The sequence below is a fragment of the Drosophila gunungcola genome, unplaced genomic scaffold, assembly GCF_025200985.1.
Source record: "Drosophila gunungcola strain Sukarami unplaced genomic scaffold, Dgunungcola_SK_2 000051F, whole genome shotgun sequence".
In the NCBI taxonomy this organism is placed as follows: Eukaryota; Metazoa; Arthropoda; class Insecta; order Diptera; family Drosophilidae; genus Drosophila; species Drosophila gunungcola.
Window position 1 is genome coordinate 601652 of NW_026453216.1, and position 16454 is coordinate 618105.

A 16454-nucleotide genomic window follows, 5' to 3' on the forward strand; every position below is an offset into this window, starting at 1 on the left:
AACAGCGGTTCTCATGATCAAGAGACTTGGTGTCTCGACAGTGGCGCTACTAGCCACATGTGACGTAAGAGAAACATTTTTAAGAAGTTTGTAGACCACACCGAAATGATTGGACTCGCTGATGATGGCCTGTTAAGAGCGTAAGGAAAAGGCGAAGTGAACTTGCAAATTGGAGAGTGTGAATTAAGGTTGAGAAATGTTCTATATGGCCCAAAATTGAAAAGAAAGTTTATGTCCGGGAGCCAAGTAGCAACCAATGGTTATGTAGTTACATTCGGTAAAAGCGGTGCCAAAGTTGTGCAGGAAAACAGTTACTCTCATATAAATGTCAACAAAGTCGGCAGCATGTACTTATTTTCCGAATCGCAAAATAAATGTCATACTGCGCTTGTACGTGACGAATTTTTAAGGCACAAAATGTTCGGACCAAGCAAAACCAAGTTTGTGAATGGATTGGAGAAGGCTGATTTTTCACGCAGACCGCCATGGTGAGCAAGATACGGAAAAAAGATCAGAGGCCTTTGGAACAAGATCGCTTGGTGGGTCGAGATATTTTCTTGCATTTGTTGACGACAAGTCGAGGCACATGTTCATATATTTCTTGATGCGCTAAGACGAAATATTTAACAAATTCGTGGAGATTAAAAATATGGTCGAGCGACAAACAGAAAAGAAACTAGTGTGCATCCGGAGCGACTACGGCCGCGAGTACGTGAATCGGGCGTTTGATAATTTCCAGAGATCAAATGGGATAGTACGGACGCTTACAGTCCCCTACACTCCGCAGCAAAACGGTGTTGCCGATCGCTTAAACCGGACGTTGGTGGAAATGTCCCTATGCAATCGGTCACCTACGAGTGCACTGACCAACATGACGCCAATGGAAACGTGGACTGGTAAGAAGCCATCTGTCATTCAACTCAAAGTTTTTGGCTCCACTGCAGTGGCGTTAGACAAAGATGTGCAGAAAAGGAAGTTCCAACCTAAGGGCACGGAGTACTGCATGGTCGGGTATTCGCTATGAACACGGCAGCAAGACGGAAAAGGTGCTCTTGCTGAAAAAGGCTATACACGGTTTAAAGCAGGCTGGAAGACAATGGAACATCAAACTGGATGGCGTTCTGAAAAGCATAGGCTTCCAACCATTGGAAAATGAGCCGTGCTTGTATAAGCGAGTTGGCGAAGGTAATATTGCTTTAATCCTGGTTTACGTTGATGATCCCATTATAGCGTGCAAAACCAAATCAGACTTGGTTGATATCAAGACATCGATTTCGACGGCTTTCGAATGTGTTGACAAAGGCGCAATACGACTGCTTCTCGGCATGAAGGTGGAACGGGAGGGTGAACTGTGAGAGATCACTCTTGTGCATAATTCATTCGGGATTGGTTGCGTCGACATGATCTACAGTGCTGCAGACCTGCGTCTACTCCTTTGGACGCAGGATACCAGGTTGCGTGAGATGAAAAGTGTGCTAAAGTAGACGAAACGGCGTATCAATCAGCAGATGGTGAGCTGATGTGGCTGGCACTCACGGCCAGACCCGATATTTTGCATTCCGTTGCAAAACTAGCTCAGCGAAACAAGGATCTACACAGTCATGCATGTCATGCGGTACCTAGCGGCTACGATGAACTTCAAGTTGCACTATAAAAAGACAGGACAAGCGTTCGTTGGCTATGTCGACGCCGATTGGGGCTGTGACAGGATTCTTCCTGGCCGGCGGTGCGATCTCATGGAAATCGGAGAAAGCATCACAGCGTGGCTCTAAGCAGCACCGAAGCTGAGTATATGGCATTGTCGACTGCGTGTAAAGGGGCAGTTGCTTTGAGACGGCTTATTGTCGAACTTGGTTGTGGCGACCCGAATATTCCAACGGTCGTGTATGGAGATAACTTAAGCGCTCAGCAGCTAGCAAAGAATACGGTACATAATGCAAGGACGAAGCATGTAGATATAAGATAAGATTAAGTTTTGTTTTGAAATATGCTTGTAATGAGGCAATGATTGCAGATGTATTGACTAAGAATTTGGCAAAGAAGAAACACCAGGAATTTGTAAAATTGTTGAATTTGTACTAGCAATATTGTAACGTGCTTGCTTTGAGGATATGTGTTGAAAATGTTAGTCATCCGAAGCAATGCATGCTCGTAACTCTACAATAAGACTCGTATTGTATCAGGGACAAAACTTCAGATGCGAGTCAGTCGCTAATAAACTCTCAAGCTAATCACATCATTATCGTGTGCTTACATTTTCCTGCACGGTGACGGTCATGCCCTCCAATACATATAAAATAAAGTTCGTATAGGTACTAAATATGTACAAATGTAATTATTTTACACATAAATTACAAAGTACAAATGTTTGAAATAAAAACAATTAGTTTATTTGAACTGGTAGAATACCGGTAACCGATTTTTTTTGGTTACGGTACCGTCATTGTAAACGAAACAAAAACGATTCACCATAGAAATGCTACATATCATAAAAACACCTACAGACATACGGATGAACAGACGTGTAAATTAAATGTATGTCAAATGTAAATTGTTTTCTGTTTGTTAAAAATATTAAAATCGTTGTAATTATTTTATAGTTGTCCTGAAGACGGTTGCCGAAGTGCAACCGAAACATATTGACAAAATTACCAAAATTGAAATAATTTTGTGTTTTTTTTTTCAACATCCTGACCTCGAGCCGGCTAACAATTAATATACTTTTGAAAGGTCGCCAAAACCAACTATATGAAACAAAAAATATTTACCAAAACCAAAATCGAAATAGTCATATTGGTTGTAACTGTAACCGAAACCGGAATTTAATTTGGTCTTAATCCCTGGTTAAGACCGTCCAAACCTAGGAAAAATGCTATTTTTTCATGAAATGGTAATTTTTCCACAAAATAGTTAACTGCACAAAAAAAAAGTTGCATTTTGGGACCGCCAAAAGATGTTATATTGACTCTAAAATTATTTCATTACCATTAAATTGTAAACAGAGTAGCAGCAACAGAGGCTGTCAATAGCTTGTGAGTCGACCACTGTTCTTGCCCTTCGTTCTTGAAGTGGAGGTGTCTCTGGAACGCTAGGAGGGAAGAAAATGTCGATTATTTTTATAATTCATATTCAGTAAATCGCTGATAATTAGGAAATTCTATTAACTCTAACTCGCCGTGGGCGAGATTCGAACCAAAGACTTCCGCGTGAGAGTTGAGCAGCGTAACACTACGCTATGCTGGCAATTATGTTAGGCAAGTCTAAATTAAAGACTTTTTTATAACCAGTCATTTTAAGCAAAGTGTAAACAATCAAAATATATGCCACAAATTTCCATGGATTTTTATCAATATCATTACTTTAAGAAAAAATGTTTCAGTTATGTTAAGACACACAGGACTTCATATTTAAATTATTATCGCACTCACGAAAGTGGACCGAGTATTAAATATGAAAAGAATTACAGCCAAGTTAGTCATCAAAACAGACAGAAGGTCAGCCATCAACCATCACACAATCAAAACAATACGTTTATATGACACCACGATTTCATATATTGGACAATAGCTTGTGCTAACAATGCATTTTGTCTATAGTAAAATAATAATAATATATATAATTGCAATTTCTCTTTTCATCTTCTTTGTAATGTAACAAACAACGTTACCTGATGGTATTGCAAACTGTTAGCCCTGCACGCGTTTAAATCCGGCTCTAACTCGTCAGCGAATGTCGTGGTGTTCTTGAGAGGCTGCAGCTTACGGGTGCTCTTGAATATCTTTAACAATTAAAATGTTGCGCGTGCAAACAGGCAACGAGCCAATATCGGCCGGAAAAGAGATAGCATAACAAACAGACAGACAGATACACATTACACGCCCCTAGATGTAAATGGGGTGTTATCAGCCCACCCTACCTTGGCCAATGCTCTTCCAATAAAATACTGCATCAGGCCCCTTTAAATAATTGATTCTACGACGGCTCTCGGGTCAGCATGGAGTTAAAAAATATGATTGTTTACTTTTAATCATTGTTTATTTACTACATATAAGAGGGAAAGATATGAACTTCATTTAAAATTAGATATTTTTGTACACAGGTATTGTTTAAAACTAGCATGCATAATCCTTAATAAAACTTTAAATTTTCATAACTTCATATATCGTGCGATCTCAATTACAGTAACAAAAGAATAATAATATATATTTAAATTTAATATTACAAATTTACTCTTTTTTTTCTTCACTGTTTGTTTCATAAGAAATATTATCGTAAGCATTCAGACATTTTATTTAGTATTACTTTAAACTCGATCACTTAATTGCGTAATAAAATTTCGGATAACTCTCAAGACCTTTAAATTTGCCGCAGGGTATAAAATTGTCAAACTATAGAAAACTATAGAAACAATTACAAAATTCGTAAGGATTATAAAAATGTTTTTCTTACTATTTTAATAGTAACGTTGCTATTAAATACCAACAACAAAATACTTTAAAATGTATTACATAGTAAAGTAACAATTAAGATTGACAAATTTTTGGTGTGTACACACTTGGCCAATAAAGCAAAAACAAAATGCATAAAAAATCATAAAATAGTAAGATAACAACGAGATACTATACCAATTAAAATTTAAATTTAACTATCGTTTTAGAGTATTGCCATTTAAATTAAAATAATCAACTTAATTAAACTATATATATATATTTTCGACGAAGAAATTTAAAAACTGCTATTCCAGTGAACAGCCAAAACTTTGTCAGAGAAAGCAAAAATATAAAGACAGTCTGTTTTTTTCATATCCCTATATTCTATTTTATAAACATTATGTGCAAGGAATCAAATAACTTTAGGGAATACGAAAATAAATCTTTTGATCGGTTTGCTGCTGTTGCGCGATTTTTGTTTAACAACATTTTTGCCAGCGGGAATTCTATACCCATTGTCCATATCTACATAAAATTTTGAGAGTAATTTTTTAAATTAGGGATTCCATCTGTACCGGAAAATCAAGGTTTCACGTCCGAAAAATTTCATCGATTTAAATTTGTAAACCAATGTTAATTGTGTTAATTATTCTCGTAAACTATCAGCCTTACTCAAAAAAGTCACTAAACATGAACTGTGTATTTTACCTAGATCTCGAACTCTTTGTTAAAGAGTTTTTTGATAAAGTTCATATTATAGGATTATATAAGTTAATCCAAACAATGTAATCGATATGTGGACTTTTCTTATTCTAAAAGCAAGCCGACAACTAAGTCATGCTGTGGCATATGTAAAACCATGCAGCACCCCTACCCCAGTAAATATTCTTTTGTTCTGTCACTCTACATCAGCGATCACCACGGCCCTATCTATTGAGTTTTCTGGCGGCAGAACAGCTACAGAACGGCGAAATAATTAACAGGGACCGAGAACAACCATTGTTTCTTAAACAAAGAAATCATAATCACGGAATAATCCAACTATACCAGAATAATACTTATGAATTAAAGTTTCAAATGCCGACTTCATTTTTATATTTTTCAATTATAATTTAAAACTTGAAGGATAATCTGAAAAAATAACGATTATTTGTTGAGTTATATTTTCAGCACTAAAAAAATAACTTATTCTTTGAGTTTTATTTCTTTGATTTATAATAAAACTCGAACTGTAGGCTTATAAAGACAAGCCAGATATTAACTTAAAAAGCTGATGTTTGTTTATTTGTGCAAATTTTGCACTCCGATATTTTTTAAATTCGCGAGCTCCAAACGTACACTGAATCGCAATTGAAAAATGTTCAAGTTGTGACAGAGAAAGCTTAACTTTAATCAGGATTCCATGCATTTTTTTTATAACTAGTTATTCGAAAATATTGGAGTTCGAGTTTTATTTTAAATCAAAAAAATAAAAGGCGTTACAGAATCTGCAGGTCAAATGACGAACCCCTAACTTTTATAATATCCGAAATCAGGACGGTCAGGGGGACATCTCAAGATCGACTCGGTTATAGATCATGATCAACGATATATACACTTAATAAAGTCATAAACGCTTCTTTTTACCTGTTACAAACAATTCAACGAGTAAGTGATTGGACGTTGACCAATTTCTGGCTTACTTGGTCACATAGATTGTACTTGACTATTCGATGGATGAACACATTTATTAATAGATCACTTATTTTACTTTCGATAGTTCCTGAATTGTTCAATAAACAACAATATTATCTGACTATGGGGATCATTAATTGTATTCTAAATTTAAGTAAACAAACAAACTAGCAATTGAGGTTATTATGCATCCTCATTTCATTGATTACAATTGAAAATTGGTAACAATCCCGGAGCGGAGAGTCGTAATCTTTTCCACTGACTTAACCTTAATTTAATCTTAGTAAAGTACTATGAGGGACAAACTATAAAATAAAATTTGCTTAAATGATAGCTGACATTCCGTACTGACGATATAACGTGGCGCGTAAATTCGAAGTACCTATGGAATACAAGAAATTTCTTTAAGTTTCCAAGCAAGAATTTCTACCAAAAAAATGTATACGAAAAATAAATAAAATTGTTTATCTATTTTGCAAAATGAAAAAATGTAATCCTGTTTCATTACAACAATACGTAAGGTGGACAAAATGTCTACCCATGGCAAATTGTATATGCATTTCAATAATTGTCTTTTGCATTTCTTTTCAGGGGGAATCCAATGAAGCGAGAATAGCTGTTGCTAATCAAAGAGCCCATCAACTACTAAAATAATGAGATTAAAAGACGACAAAAATATTCATCAACATTTGAAAAAAAAAACATTCTGATTTGAGCGTATGCTGCGAAACAAAATATTTTTTCATGTTTTCAACTCTCTTTGTGCTCTTATAGTTAAAACAGTTGTCTCATGCTGTGCAAATATAAGATAACAAACTTTTGCTAAAAGAATAACACTTTTCTTTGAACACTTTTATATATTTTTTTTATTTGGGTTTTACCAAATTTTAAAAGTTTTTCTTATGCTTGCTCTTTAATTTTGGTCAACCGAGCTGCCCTTGGTGAGTAGCTTATATTTATGGAGCGATGAACACCTATCACTTTATTTTCAAAAAAGTGTTTAGAAGAATTATCTGTTACTTGATTTTGGAAAAGCTTATTACTACATTTATTTTCATTGTTTTTATGTTAGTAATATTTGTTATTAGTTAGTCTACAAATTTTTATCCAATTAATAATAAGTGTTAGAAAATATCTTGTTTCGAATTTTCTGAATATTTGAAACTGTGGTAAAATTACTTTGAGTAGCTTATTAATGATATGAAATTTGAATTTAAAATTAATTCTTTATAATCAATAAAAGTATTTGGCTACAAACTTATAGCTAAACATTAAATTAACAAGATATTTAAATTTAATAAAAAATTGTAATGCTAATACGCTACATAATTGTACGAACATAATTCATGTAATATCAACTTTTATTATTGATAAGAAGCACAAAACTGTATAATATATTAAAACTATAACTTCAAAGTAAAAAAGATATATATATATATATATATATAATAACATGAGGTTTTATTAACATTTTTTGCTCACTTGAAAATGTTATTAATGCCTTTTAATTAGTCTTAACACAAATTTTGAGTTGAAATATTAATAATGTGAACTGAAATAAATAATCGGCTTATAAAATGTCTATATTTGTTGTGTTCTTTAACCGTTGGTTCCCTTGCTGACAGTAGACTATTAATCCAAGAGAATTGCTATGTTCTCGTTAGCAATTCGCCTTATCCTTCCCAATTTTCCTTACACACTAAATGCCTGTGTGGTAACTTTTTGGATCACTAAAAGAAAATGGATTGCATTCCAAAGGCGGTGAAAAGTGACAGAATACTCAATTTTTTTACCATAGTTTGAATTTTGCTGAAAATATGCGATAGAACCCCCCAATTTGCTTGAATGCTCCGATGCTCCGTTCAAAAGTTATTAAAAAAAAAGAAAGAACGCTATAGTCGAATTTACCGACTATAAGAAACTCAAACTAAATACTCCCCTTACAAAACAATCAAAGTTCAGGTGGCACCACCTGTCAAACTGCTCAGCCAACACTAGAAGGTAAGAGCGTACAGCACCCCCAACGAACGCTAATAATTTTTTCGTTATGTCTCTTTACTGCAGTGAATACCGGCTAAGCAGCGGCCAAACAGCGGTAGAGGAGCGGCTGAGCGGCGCCAGAGGGTTAAATAGCCCTATAACTTCGAAAGCAACAGCTCGATTTTTAAATGTTTGTGTCTACTGATAAATGTGACCGGATCGCACATACAGAGTCCAATATCCACGGTCTTACATGTCTCAGAATGATAGTATATACTTTTACCAATTGTGGACGTAAGAGTCGGCGTGGCTCCGTTTTGATATAAACTTGCGATGCGTGGGAATTAATAGAATCTGCATGCCAAATCTCAAATCTCTTGCTTTAATAATTTCCGAGTTCTCGACGTTCATACAGATGGACAGGAAGACAGACAAACAGACGGACATGGCTAGATCGACTCGGTTGATCCTGATCAAGAATATATATACTTTATAGGGTCGGAAACGCTTCCTTCTACCTTTTACACAATTTTCAAAGAATACAATACTTTTTTACTCTACGACTAATTTGTATAAATACTTTGTTTTGGAATATCTCAAAATCAAAATTTTTCGGTGTCTGTTTGTCAGGTCAGGTCGTTACAAAAGTTTGTTCTACGAATTTTTGAAAATCTAGCTTATTTTGCGGTTAGTCGGCTAGAAATAGCTAAAGCTTGCACCCCCATAACTAGCTAGTAAAGTTACACATAAGCGCAATATGTCGTTAAAAATAAATTCAATGCTAATCACACTTTTATACATAGTTGGTCTAAACACAATAGTCTTAGAATTACATTTAATTTGTTTACACTTGTTGTCAAATTTTTTAAAAAGCGGCCTTAACGATTTTGTTTACAGAAAGGTCTTTTAAGCGAGGTAATGCGACATCTGTTTGACCATTTGCGAATATACTATCGTAATATACTATCATAAAAGCCCTTGGCCTTAGCTCCATTGACTAAACCCGATGCATCGTCTAGATTTCGAAATATTTTTGCACCTTTTTTTAGTTCAGTTTTCGAAAAATTATTTTTCTTTGTAGTTTTTCTAGAGACTTTGCTGCTTTATCTTTTTGCAATGAGCTTTTCGCTTCAATTGTTTATTTCAGCTACGAGGCAATACTTTTTCTGATGGCATTGGCTTAAAGCATTGTTCCCGTGCTGGAAATATAGAAATTAACACCCAGACAGAAGAAAAGAGTAAGCATCGATTGCACAACGAACAGCAAAGCAATGTCCTCAATAATACAATTTTTTAAACCGAAGAAGAGAACATTTATTGCACAGCTAACAGCAAGGCAATGCACAATAAAGTTCAAACAAACTTAGCCACGTGTGCTGAGCTTGCACCTTTTGGTCAGCGATCGTGGGAATGCAAAACAGCCAATTTCCAAAGTTGATCGAACTCAACTAAGTGCAAGTAATAAAAACAATAATTAAAGTGCACTGGCCAATTACAATTAAGTAGCTATAAAAACAATTAGTTTGTAATCCAACTCAATAAAGAGAAGTTTGATTTATTTTTATATCAAAAACATAATCAATCTTTTAACTGGCGCCCGAACAGGGACCTAATTAAAAGCGCGAAAGGATAACAAGTTCCGCGTCTCGCGAAGTTCAGAAAGTAAACAAACTCTGACGTTTCGTTTCGAACCTCCGCCCAATCGAACGTGAATTAAGGTACACAGAAGGCCACTTAGTAAACTCAAACTCAGGAGAGATCGTTGCAGCGTGGGATAAAACGTAGTCCGCCGAACCTGTCATCACGAGATGATGTTACCACTCTAAGAATAGTTTTAAGCGATATATTAAAAACAAAAACATAAAAATTATAAAATTGGAAAATATTTAAAAAACAAAAAAGTTTCACACAAATATAAAATGTAGAAGACACATTTTAAGAAGTAAAAAAGACTCTAAATATAGGGAAAATAAAAATCCCCACACCATAATTACAAAAATCCCATAATAAAAAAATCCCACACCCTAATTCTTAGAAAACAACTTCAGAATTCTAAAAAGCTAAATTAAATAATTAAATTAATCTTTCGCTGCTCATATATCCATACCCAAAATGAACGAACAAGGTTTGGCAGACAGACTCGCGAGTCTTGCCGGACCCTCATCAGCCAGTACCACACAAATAAACCCCCGAATCATGACCGAGAGGGACATTGAGGAAAAAATAAAAGCAGTCTTAGGGACAAATCTCAGTAGTCTAGTAAAGGAAATACTTAATCCAAACAAAGATTTTTTCCAAATATACAGATCAAACAATTAAAACAGAATTAACGCACAATCAAAGTGAGTTAGATAAATAACCAGATTTTGTTCGAGCACATAAAGACTTTTCAGGAAACAAAAGTGAATATTCGTTATGGAGGAAAAGTGTCGAGAGGGTGTTCAAAATCTATGAAAACAGAATTGGTTCACCAAAATATTATGGAATTCTTTTAGCAATCCGTAACAAAATTACTGGTCAAGCGGACGCAGTACTAGAATCATATAATACCCCCTTAGATTGGGCAGCTAGCGCGACCTAAAGACCTTAGATTATCAACTCTATGCTCTTAACCAAGGTAACAATACTATAGATGAATATTATCACACAGTTTATCAACAACTATCACTTATTCTGAACCAAATTGGCAACTTAGATGCCTCACAAGAAACTATACAATCTCTGACAGCCATGTACAGGGAAAAAGTCTTAGACACTTTTGTCAGAGGCCCTAATGGAAACCTGGCACAATTGCTGGCCATTAAAGAACCACATGACTTAGTACACGCTCTACATTTATGCAGTCTGCTAGAGAACCAAAATGCTTGGAATAACCAGACACCAAAAACTCCGTATTTAGGGATGGCACCCATGCTACCACCCAAACCCCAACAACCATATCAGCCTTCAAACAAAATTTCCATCTGCATTTCTACCATAACCCAAACCAATCCGGAAAACCCCCAATTACTCATCCATAAAGATTATGTTAGAAGATGAACTGTACACGTAAAAATAAATAAAAGGTTGGGAACTTAACTTACACCTAGATACAAAGCCGAGAAAGTAGCGGAAAATAAAACGACCACCATTAAAACACAAACCGGAAAAGTCATACAAAAAAAAAATAGAACATATTTTTCAGATTATCATGTTGGTAAATATGATTGGGGATAACTACAGTCCTCGACTATTCCAATTCACAAATCATCTCACTTGAAACCGGATTAGCAACTATTCAAGACGCAAAATTTAAAGTCATCCACATCTTTAACCTACAAAGCTATGAAGAAACTCTGGCGAAGTTAGAAAAATAAACCAACTTACTAATGCTACTAATGCAATGTCGAAAATTACACAGAGCTCGAAAGAAATCGTAAAACAGAAAGCAAATATTTAAAAATATAAAATTTAATTAATAAAAGAAGAAATAACCAACATAATATACGCAATTACATGGGCGTAATACGAACACAAAAACCAAAATTGTGGATGAAATTTTTAAAAAAGAAAATAACCTATTTTTTAACATAGAAGAATTATTGGAATTTTCTCGAATCAAGAATCATTAAATCAGATAATTGTAGAACCTTAAAAATTAAAGCAATAAAAAAAGCCCAAATAATCAATGATATAAAATATGAAAATTTTTTAGAATGTGAGAGACAATTATTTGCAATAATTAAACCTTGTGAATCCTATAATGATAAAACAATTTGTAATTCAGGAAGTTTGTTTGATTAAAGCAATGATACTTGCGTAAACGCTCTTTTAAACCTTTAACATATACCGGATTTCGAACAATTGGCAAAACCATCTTCAAGTCAAGGGAAATCAACACAAAAGCGCTGGAATGGCGGACATGCAGACGCTGATGCGGCCCCTGGGTATGTCTGCCAAGGAAGTCCTGAACAGGATCAAGGAGAACAGCGCGCTGGCCCTCCGAATATTTATCCGGGCCTATGAGTGTCGGCACCTGGACATCCTGATGGCGCTGGCAGATGAGTTCGAGGAGCTGGACGGGCAACGGAAGAAGTTCGAACTGGAGAACAATTCCCAAAAGCAAAGAACGCAAAACCACCCAGTGTCAAGGCCAAGGGCAGAGCAGGGTGCGGTGTGTCGGTGCAAGGAGGACACGGACGCGCCACGGAGGCATACGCCGCAGGGACACGGACCACCAGCAGATGGCAGTGGATTCATTCAGAATCCAGCCAAAATTTGCCGCAGATGCGGGGGCGCAGACCATTGGGCGAAGAAGTGCCGGAATCATCGACTCACGTTTTGCTGGCGATGCAGGAAAATAGGTGTCCGAACGGTGGAGTGCTGTTTGGGAAACGCGCAACGACCACCATGAAGAACGATCTGCCGGTCAAACCGTGGTATTATCCGAAAAATCTAAAAATGGAGGGCGAGATCAACGCCAAAGTAGACGATCCACGCATCGAGCCGTCAAGAAGTCCGTACAGCTCACCAATAGTCATGGTAAGGAAGAAGACCGGGAAATAAGGGATGTGTGTGGATTTCTGGCAAATTAACGCAAAGTCCGTGAAGGATACATAGCCATAGACTTAAAGGACGGGTACTGCCAGATACCGTTGGAGGCAGTCAGCAGGTAGTACACCGCATTTGCAGTGTCATGGAAAGACCTGTTCCAATGGAAAGTTTTGGTTTGCATTCGGCATCAGCAACATTCCAGCGGGTGTTGGACCAGGTTAGGGGACCCGAAATGATGCCGCACGCCTTCGCGTATCAGGACGATATCATCGTTAAAGGGTGGACGCTAGAAGAGCACATGCGTAACCTAACGGTATAACGCTGATAAGTGTAAATTCTTCAGGTAGAAACTTCAATACTTACGGCAACGCATTACAGACCAGGGCATGGGGACTGATCCGGAGAAAGTATCGGTGATAGCGTTGCTAAAACCACCGGCAACTGTTAAGGAGCTGCGGCAGTACTTGGGAGTGGCATCGTGGTACGGCGTTTTGTGCCAGATTTTGCCACGCTAGTGCATCCGCTGAAGGACCTTCTCCGAAAGGGTGTCAAATGGGAATGGACCGACGACCACCAGCTGTGGTGGTCGCCGACCCAATTTTGGCAAGCCCGGATTTCACAAAACCGTTTGTGCTGCAGACCGATGCCACCGATTATGGGTTGGGTGCCATTCTCACTCAAAATTCCGACCAGGGCTAGCGGGTGATCTCCTATTTCAGCCGAACACTGAACGGGTCGAAAAGAAACCTCGGCCACTGAAAATGAATGTTTAGCAATTGTGTGGGCCATAAAGAATTTAAAGCCGTATCTGATGGGATACCATTTCAAAGTGATAATATTGGGTTGGCAAGAAAGTCATGTCGTTTTTTTTAGTAATCGTTTTTAATCTAATTTATTTGCGACTAATAGAGCACCAGGGTCACACTTTTTAGTATCGTTTTAAAGCGTATTGTCTTAGGTACTAACGACAAAAATTTGGTAATTATTCGATAACATTTGTGGAAGCTATAGCAAATTAAACATAGAGGACCAAAGTGAGCATTTTCGACATATTTTGCTTTATTACTTCCGAAAAGGAAAAAAGCGGTCGAAGCTCGCGAAAAATTGTGCGAAGTGTATGGTAAAGATGCCATGAGTGATCGCCAATGTCAGCGCTAGTTTGCCAAATTCAGGCTTGGAGACTTTTGAGTTAAAGACGCCCCACGTTCTGGTCGACCATCGGCTGTTTTTGACGAACAAATTCAGGCTTTGCTGGATGAAAACCGGCGTTATTCAACGCGGGAGATGTCAGTGAAGCTCATTGTGTCGCATACAACGGTTGAAAACCATTTGAAGAAACTTGGCTAAGTAAGCAAGCTCGATGTTTGGGTTCCGCATAACTTAAAGGAAATTCACCTAACTAAGCGTATCAGCATCTGCTATTCTCTGCTGCAACGGATTAAACACGATCCTTTTTTGAAGCGGATCATTACTGGCGACGAAAAGTGGGTTATTTACAATAATGTCCAACGAAAAAGATCATGGAGCAAGAAAGATGCGCCAGCCCAAGCCACATCAAAGGCCGATATCCATCAGAGGAATGTTATGCTATAGATCACATGGCCCTGAAGTGGTTGAATAGCATGAGGGGAGAGATAGCCCAGAACCCCCCAAAAATATCCGCACTGCTTCGTGGAGCCCGACCGACTGTACCGGCACATTCCTCACAGAGCGGGCAACGAGGATGTGATTGCATTGAAGCTATGCGTACCAATTGGATCAAGGCAGCGAGTCATTGCTGAGAAACAAGATATGCCGACGGCCGGTCACATGGGCAGCTGAAAGACAATCGCGAGAGTGGCTTCGATGTACCATTGGCCGGGCATGCACCGCGACATCAGGAAGTATGTGCGGAACTGTGAGAGCTGCCTCAGGTATTAGCCCAGTCAGCTTCAGGCGGCCGGAAAAATACTCACCCAGATCCTAGAAGAGCCCTAAGCCACAGTATGCGTCGATTTCGTTGGGCCGCTTCCTCGGTCGAAGCACGGGAACTCGTAGATCGGTTCTCGAAGAGGACGGAAATAGTGCCGCTGCGTAGGGCTACCACCGAGACGCTGGAAGAGGCAATCCGGGAAATGATCATCTCATGGTAGGGCGTGCCAAAGGTTTTGATCATCGATAACGGGGTCCAATTCACAAGCAGGCCGTTCAAGCGGTTCTTGGCAGAGTTGGTTGTGCGGCACCAGTTTACAGCCCGTACACGCCACAAGAAAATCCTACAGGGAGCGCCAATAGAGCGGTGAAAACAATGGTCGCCCAGTTCGCAGGACAGGACCAGCGGACTTGGTATGAGAAATGGCCAGCAGAGTCTACACGGTATTCCCCGGCCTTCGTCACGAAGGGTAGAGAGCCCAGGTTGTCGAGAAACCACCGGCACATGAAGGGAAACTCAGACCCCGTCGGGAAACGCGAAAAAGCTAAACGAAATCATCAAGCTGGTCAGACAGAACATGGAAAAAGCAGCGGAGGATCAGGCGCGCCACTACCATCTCCGGAGGTGCCCTTGGAGACCGCAGATCGGAGACACGGTCTGGGCCAAGGAGCACCACCTAGAAACTGGTCCCCAGATACGAAGGTCCGTTTATGATAATTAATTTCGACTCCCCGGTTATTTGCAACCTGCGGCACGAAAACTCGGACAAGGAGAGGAAAACAACATATAAGCCAGTTAAAACCGCAAAGCAAGGAGGAGCAGTTTCAACAAGTCCGTCGTATCGGAGGAGCACTGTACCCTAACCAAAGAAAGGGGGAGGACGATACGCGGTATAGAAATTAACAGTTGGCGCACACTTTAAGACACACACAAGCAGGAGAGCAAGAGCGGGAAAGGGAGGGTTCAAAAACCCGTAGAGACCGTTACCGGCTAACGCGCACTTGCTCAGATTGCGTGGGAGGCGCCTACACGGAGAGCGAGTCCTGTTACCGGTACACGCCGCCGCGAGTAACGGAACCGAAAACCGAGGTAGACGCCGAAGACACCGTTACCGGTACCGATACGCGGTATAGAAATTAACAGTTGGCGCACACTTCCAGACACACATGGGCAGAAGAGCGAGAGCGGGACAGGAAGGGTTCAAAAAGCCGTAGACACCGTAACCGGCTAACGCGCACTTGCACAGATTGCCTGGGAGTCGTGTACACGGAGAGCGAGTCCCGTTACCGATACACGCCGCCGTAAGTAACGGAACCGGGGATGCGCGAAAACCTAGGTTTTTTCAAAAAGATCGTCGAGATGGCCACATACATCAGCAGTAACGAGCAAGTGGAGCGCGAGGTGAGGGAGGAGCTCGCCAGGGAACAGCCAGGAGCGAAGTGGAGGCGGGACTCTGGTTCCGTTCTCCAGCTACTGACGTTCCCCTTGGGGGAAGCGCACCGACGCCGCCAGAGACGCCGCCAGAGACGCCGCCAGAGACGTGTTCTGTAAAATGGCAAGACGTCGGGAATCGGAATGGTGATTTTAAATACGGGGAACTGTCTGGGCGGGAATTTTATATTCCAAGCGGGGAACTGTCTGGTGATGTATGTAGTCTTGGAAAAGGTCAAGTTATTTGGGGAACTGTATGGGGATCACGAGGAGTAAGAGTTTGGCGGGGAATTTGAATGAGCGAACATCAGGGGCTGGGAAATCACCACTTTCATCACAGCAGCTCAGCCCGAAGTACCAAAGCGAGTGCGTGTACGCGAGACCAGTAGCAAGCTAATCAAGTGCCAGGATCAAAATCGCAAAGTCGAGACGCCGAACGACTGTAAGTCTACAAGGCTGAGACTTCAACGCTAATATCCAACGGGTGCCAGGTC

At 39.2% G+C, this 16454-nt stretch overlaps 1 protein-coding gene across 2 annotated transcripts in view; it reads left to right on the forward strand.

Annotated features, from left to right (window-relative positions):
- LOC128264029 (synaptosomal-associated protein 25) overlaps positions 1-6958 on the forward strand; it is a 475697-nt gene extending 468739 nt beyond the window's left edge. For both annotated transcript variants that reach the window (XM_052999312.1, XM_052999313.1), the window contains exon 8: positions 6696-6958. In XM_052999312.1, the coding sequence (XP_052855272.1) occupies positions 6696-6758 (63 nt within the window). In that variant the 3' untranslated portion in view covers positions 6759-6958. The remainder of the gene's footprint in view (positions 1-6695) is intronic.
- The last annotated feature ends 9496 nt before the right edge of the window (positions 6959-16454 follow it).